Here is a 5,912-nt window from a genome sequence, read left to right on the forward strand (position 1 = left end):
CATTTGTACTAATTTAAAATTGAACTATTCCAATTTTGATATAGGAAATACACTTTGATAATTAAAAGCATGTTGATAATATATTTAAGTATTTAATGAGGCACGAGGGTCAAAAAAATTTCTGAAAAAAAAATTAAAAAAAATTTTTCCTTATAAATTTTATTTATTACACTCTAAATTGTTACTTGTTGCTAATATGGTACACTAATCAACAAAAAAATCGATTCATTTTGGCCACAGATGACTTTGTAACTGTTTATTTCATTGAAAAAGCTCAAAATTATCTCCCTTAGGTGCAAAAATGCCATTGGTGTAGCATTAAAATTGAAATATCTTTTTTAATTCATCTGTGACATATATCTTTTATTGTTATTTTCAAATAAGCTGTACTTAAACTAAACAATTGTAAAATTTAGGGGATTTCTGCAATTTAGATCTTTTTTTCATTTCGATACAACCTATATTTCTCCTACAAGTTCAACAGAAAAAAAGTACCTTAACAAAAAAGACCTTTTTTGCCATTAAATGACCCATAAAAGATAATTTTTTACAGAAGATGGATTTTAGCAGTTTCTAGCATTATGGGTCTCTTGTTGACTTTCCATATTATATTCTCTGCTTTTTTTTATTTTCAATGCCAGACTAAAATAAACTAAGTCTTTACATACATGTCCACTAAATCTGTTAACTTTAACCATCAGAGTTGTCTTTCTTTTAATCCTAACATTTTGATCGTTCTGTATCTTGATTTTGTATGAGTATAATACAAATAAAAATCAAAAAATCTTTTCATTATTTTATTATTTATGTACAGGTATACAGCTATTTCTTGGGGAAAATGTAAATGATAAAATAATGTATGTAGCTAGCTCACTTACAGTGTTAAAGTATATATTTTCAAAAACAAATGTAAACTGAAATGAACCAATTCTTCTTTTAGGTTTAACCTAGATACGACAACTATGTCTGCAGACTATTGTAATGCTATGCAGCAAATTATCAACGTTGCTTTAGAAGGAAGTGATGATTATGTCAATGTAGAACCTATTAAAAATAGATATGTAGCTACGTTTGGGAACTCGGAACCAGAACAGACTGGAGACTGGGTTCCTATTTTACAGTTTCCAGCAGGAACAACAGGAGCTTCACCAGTAGTAAGTATAATGGGTAACCAGAAATTACTGCTGACTGGGTTCCTATTTTAGATTCCAGGAGGAATCACATCTTCAGCATTAAGCTTAGAATTCATGTATCAGTATTAAATAGGGTCCACTCTAATTCAAAGTGGCTATATTTTGGTGTTAACATATTTAGAAAATGTGTAATTCAAAGTTCATTATAAAAACTTATTGTCAGGTGTTTTAAATTGACAAGGATTATGCTTTATGAATCAATGCATAAATTAGAGTCCTTAAAAGTACATATGCAAAGTAGTGATATACTGTTATTTTATAGTACACTAAACATGAACGTCCTGATGACCTATGTTTTCTTAAGCACACTTCTATTGTAATAAATAACATTTTTTTTTTCTCTCAGCAAAATTTGGATGGTCTATCATGTCAGTTATCTATGGGAATGCACATCCAGGTGGTGTATTCAAGTCTGGGTTCTAAAGCTAATCCTCAGGCCAAGATACTTGGAGTGGCTTTCATCTATGAGAAACCACAAACAATTACATACACTGTAAGTATTATTACTTCCCTTTAGTCATAAGATATTTCTACTTACTTTTATTTCACCTGTACAATTGGCTGTTTCGGTGATCTTGTAGTAGTATGCTCACCTTGATTGCTGGACCCCGTCCAGTAGCAATATTCAAAAGACTTTTAAATTGTTAATTGACACATAATAACGAAACATGCTGTTTTACGTAGTAAGAGTAAAGACTTGGTCAGTAAGGAATCCAGGTAGGGTGAATTCTTCCAGTGGACTGTTACCCAAGTAAACTTGCTCATCTGGTTAGTTTAGCACATTGTAGGATATATTTATAAAGAGATTGGATGTTATATTGATCAAGAAATATTAAAGTAAAAAAACCTGCATGATATATTGTTTGTATTGGTAACTTTGTTATTTTGATACATTTAAATTTGCTAAGAAGAAAGTAAAAAACATAATTTTTTGATTGGCAACTCAAATCATTTTCTATTGCCTAAATTGCATCGTCATTTTTCAAATTTTTATGAAGGTTTCCACTTTCCACCATTGAGACCTATAAAGTATCCCTTAAAAAAGGATCTGGGGTTCGTGGTATAGTAGAAACCTTTGTCACTATAGGTCATTGAGCAGTTTTGTTTAATTCATTGAATTTAACATTGTAGCCAAAAATGTCTATCTTGAAAAGCATTAATGTACAAGACATGTTTAATAGGATCGATTGTTTGAACTTGAAGTCTGGTTTATTTTCAGAGTGCAATCCTTTTAGACTATGCCTGTTTAATTAGCAAAGTTCTGGTTTTTAAAAATTGAATATGAATAAACAAATTGTGGGATATATTTATAGCGAATATGCCAATCCAATGACACAGGAAGTTAAAAGACATCTATTGTCAACATATCTCTTACAAAAATGACTTAACATTTCAGCAAATCATTTAATTATAACTTTTTGTTTCTACTTGACAGTGCTCAGGAAGTAGCTGCCAGCCAGGGAATGCCAATGTAGATCAGTCGTTTGAGATCAGTCAGTCTGTCTCTTTTGTAGACGTGTCAGCCCCAGCCACTGGAGCTGTTGGTGATGCTCCTATATTTATTGCTAAAGTACCAAATGACTTCTTCTATCCTTTTGGTACTGGTGCTGGAAGCTCCATTAGACTTGCTGGACCATACTTGTTTTGTATAGCTTCACTTACAGTTATTGTCAATACATTGTTTGTGTAGCATAAACAGATTTTAATTTTTTCTGTTTTCATATTGATCTGTGATATCATGAATTGAACCATTATAGTGCAGGATATAACTTGTTAATAAGATCTGTTCATAACATACTGTATAGAGGTTATTTTTGTCGGTGCAAAATTTTGCGATTTTCATTGAATAAGTTATACTAAATGTTTTGGCGATTATTATTTTGGTGGATTCAAAACTTTATCAATACCTTTGCATGAGCACTTTTAAATTGGCGGAATTTATTTGCGCAATTTTTTTTCTATCTGCGAAAATTTGCACCCCACGAAAATAAAACGCTATACGGTAAATGATCAATCAGTATATTGAACATACAAACATGTTGGTGCTTTTTTTCAGCAAAACTTACGACAAAATATCTATATTATTAGGAGGGGTTATCTCTGTGTATTATATGGAATTGTTGACAAACGTTAGATTTAAGTATACTTACATAGGAAATTCTAGTACTAGTATGAAGGTACAAACTTTAGATTTAAGTATACCTACATAGGAAATTCTGGTACTAGTATGAAGGTACAAACGTTAGATTTAAGTATACTTACATATGAAATTCTAGCACTAGTATAAAGTTACAAACGTTAGATTTCAGTATACTTACGTAGGAAATTCCAGTACTAGTATGAAGGTACAGACGTTAGATTTAAGTATACTTACATATGAAATGAAGGTACAAACGTTAGATTTAAGTATACCTACATAGGAAATTCCAGTATTAGTATGAAGGTACAGACATTAGATTTAAGTATACCTACATAGGAAATTCCAGTACTAGTATGAAGGTACAGACGTTAGATTTAAGTATACCTACATAGGAAATTCCAGTACTAGTATGAAGGTACAGACGTTAGATTTAAGTATACCTACATAGGAAATTCCAGTACTAGTATGAAGGTATAAAAGCATTGTTTAAGAAATGTCCTGAATTATGTCCTGTGAAAATGTTTTGTAACTTTATTAGGAACTAATTAGGAACCAAGAAAGAATGATTGTCATATATTGACAGTTGTAATTTTAAATACCAATTGATAAATTTTAAAATATATAAGCATAAATGTGTTAGATGACTTTTTAATGATTTGACTGTTTGGTATTCAGATGTTCCGACAGTGAATCAATGTACCAATTGCCTTCACTTCTTCTGGAATAATTTTTGACAACTTGTGATACTATAAATTCAAAATGAAAGCAAGCATGTATAGTGGTGAATCCCAGAAGACATCTTTGATGTCAGATTTATTAATGTAAATTAATGGGATTTAAAACTTATACTATACTGTACTATGCAAAACTTAATTTCAGAAAAAAATGTGCCTTTTTGTTAGTTTAATGAAGTTCTTTTTGGTATTTTGGCATTGATTAGAATATTTCAAAAGAATTTGAATTTACCATTTTGATTTATTATGCAACCAGGCTTTGGAGACATTTAATACACATTTTTGTTTTTGCCTTGATAAAACAATTTTCCAGTTTCAGTGAAGAAATTCCTCGAAACATATTTATATTTTTTGAAAAAAGATTACAACTATTTTAAATATTGTAAAGTTAAAATGGAAAGAATATAAGGTGAATATAAATGAGAAAATGGAATTTTGTATTAAAAATTTTTTTTGTATAAATTGTTACCTTTATTTATTTTTTATTTTTTCGATTTTAGTACTGTTTTTATCACAGATATTTAAAAAGAGCAGCAGAAATGTATAATTTACATATATGTATGGGTATTGAATTATAATGTGAGTGAGTGCTATGTGAGAATGTTAATAATTGTACATATACATTTATATTTATTGTTTATATATTTAATGCAGCATTTGGTAGGTGTTTTAATTTATTGATCTGCTCCAAGTTTTTTTTAATTTATTAAAACAATGTCAATGTTTAATTATTTTTTTGTGGATGTGTATGTTATTTCGCATCTTCTAACTTAATAACAATATTCCTAATGTTCCATGACATATCATTTAAATTTGTTATGCTTATTATCAAGTTATATATTTGGTATTCCCCTTAAACCATTTCTTTTCCCACAAACTGGTTAAAACTGAGAGATTGTATGATCCATTAAATATTGCAGAGGTTAAGGCTATGTTATGGCATTTAAAAAATAGAACATTTAGAAATATTAAGAAATGTTAAGTATTCTCTTCATTGTCATTATTGTGTGAGATGAATGGTGGATAATGTTATTTATTGCAATTGTGTAATGTATAATCCGTCCATATTTGTAGATGATATATTAATGAATGAATAAATATTTTTTTTATTTTGTATAAATGGTTTCTTTTATTTTTGAATCACAAAGATATGTAAAACAACATACAAAAAGTGATAACAATGTTGATATATATCTTTATTTCCTCCAATAATGAAGAGTATTAGTTAGACCAAAGAAAGAATTAGACTATCATACTCAAAAAGAAAGGAAATTGAGATCTTCAGTAGTCTAAAATATCAATCAACACACATTCAGTATTTATGAATTCTTTACTGCCTAGAAAGTATTGTCTATATTTATTTAAAAATCTAAAGCAACATCACAAAAAGACTTGAAAACAGATATTTAGACAATGAGACCAAAGTGATTCAGGCCATAACAATGTAATTTAAAAAGAACTGAGAATTGAATTTATAATGAACATGGCACTAAATACGAAAAGGTTAGAGGGTCCTGGCTTGGAACAGACACAAAAATGTGAAGGGTTAAACATTATTTGTGAGATCTTAAAGCTCTCCCTAAACCTTTAGCTAATGTGGTTTATGCAACCATAGTTTACATGTTTGTGATTCAGTACGTACAATGGGAACTACAGGTGGATGGTCAATGATATTTGGTATGTTGCTGTATCTCTCTTTCATGACCCTTCTGTAATGGTCTATTGAGTTTAAGATTTTTACATGGTTAACTGTTAAAATAAGTCAATGATAGTTGGCATACAGTTTTATAAATATTTGCATGTCTCATTTCACTGCAGATTAAATTGCGGCACACACTCCTGATA

The 5,912-nt window shown here is 29.5% G+C and overlaps 1 protein-coding gene across 1 annotated transcript in view; it reads left to right on the forward strand.

The window, feature by feature from the left end:
• LOC139482340 (tectonic-1-like) overlaps positions 1-5,187 on the forward strand; it is a gene marked incomplete in the record, with an annotated part of 27,836 nt that extends 22,649 nt beyond the window's left edge. Inside the window, 3 exon segments of the mRNA XM_071266185.1 lie at positions 941-1,154; positions 1,540-1,686; positions 2,629-5,187. Coding sequence (XP_071122286.1) covers positions 941-1,154; positions 1,540-1,686; positions 2,629-2,883 — 616 coding nt within the window.
• Positions 5,188-5,912: the final 725 nt, after the last annotated feature.

This window comes from Mytilus edulis, chromosome 7 (assembly GCF_963676685.1).
Source record: "Mytilus edulis chromosome 7, xbMytEdul2.2, whole genome shotgun sequence".
Lineage (NCBI taxonomy): Eukaryota > Metazoa > Mollusca > Bivalvia > Mytilida > Mytilidae > Mytilus > Mytilus edulis.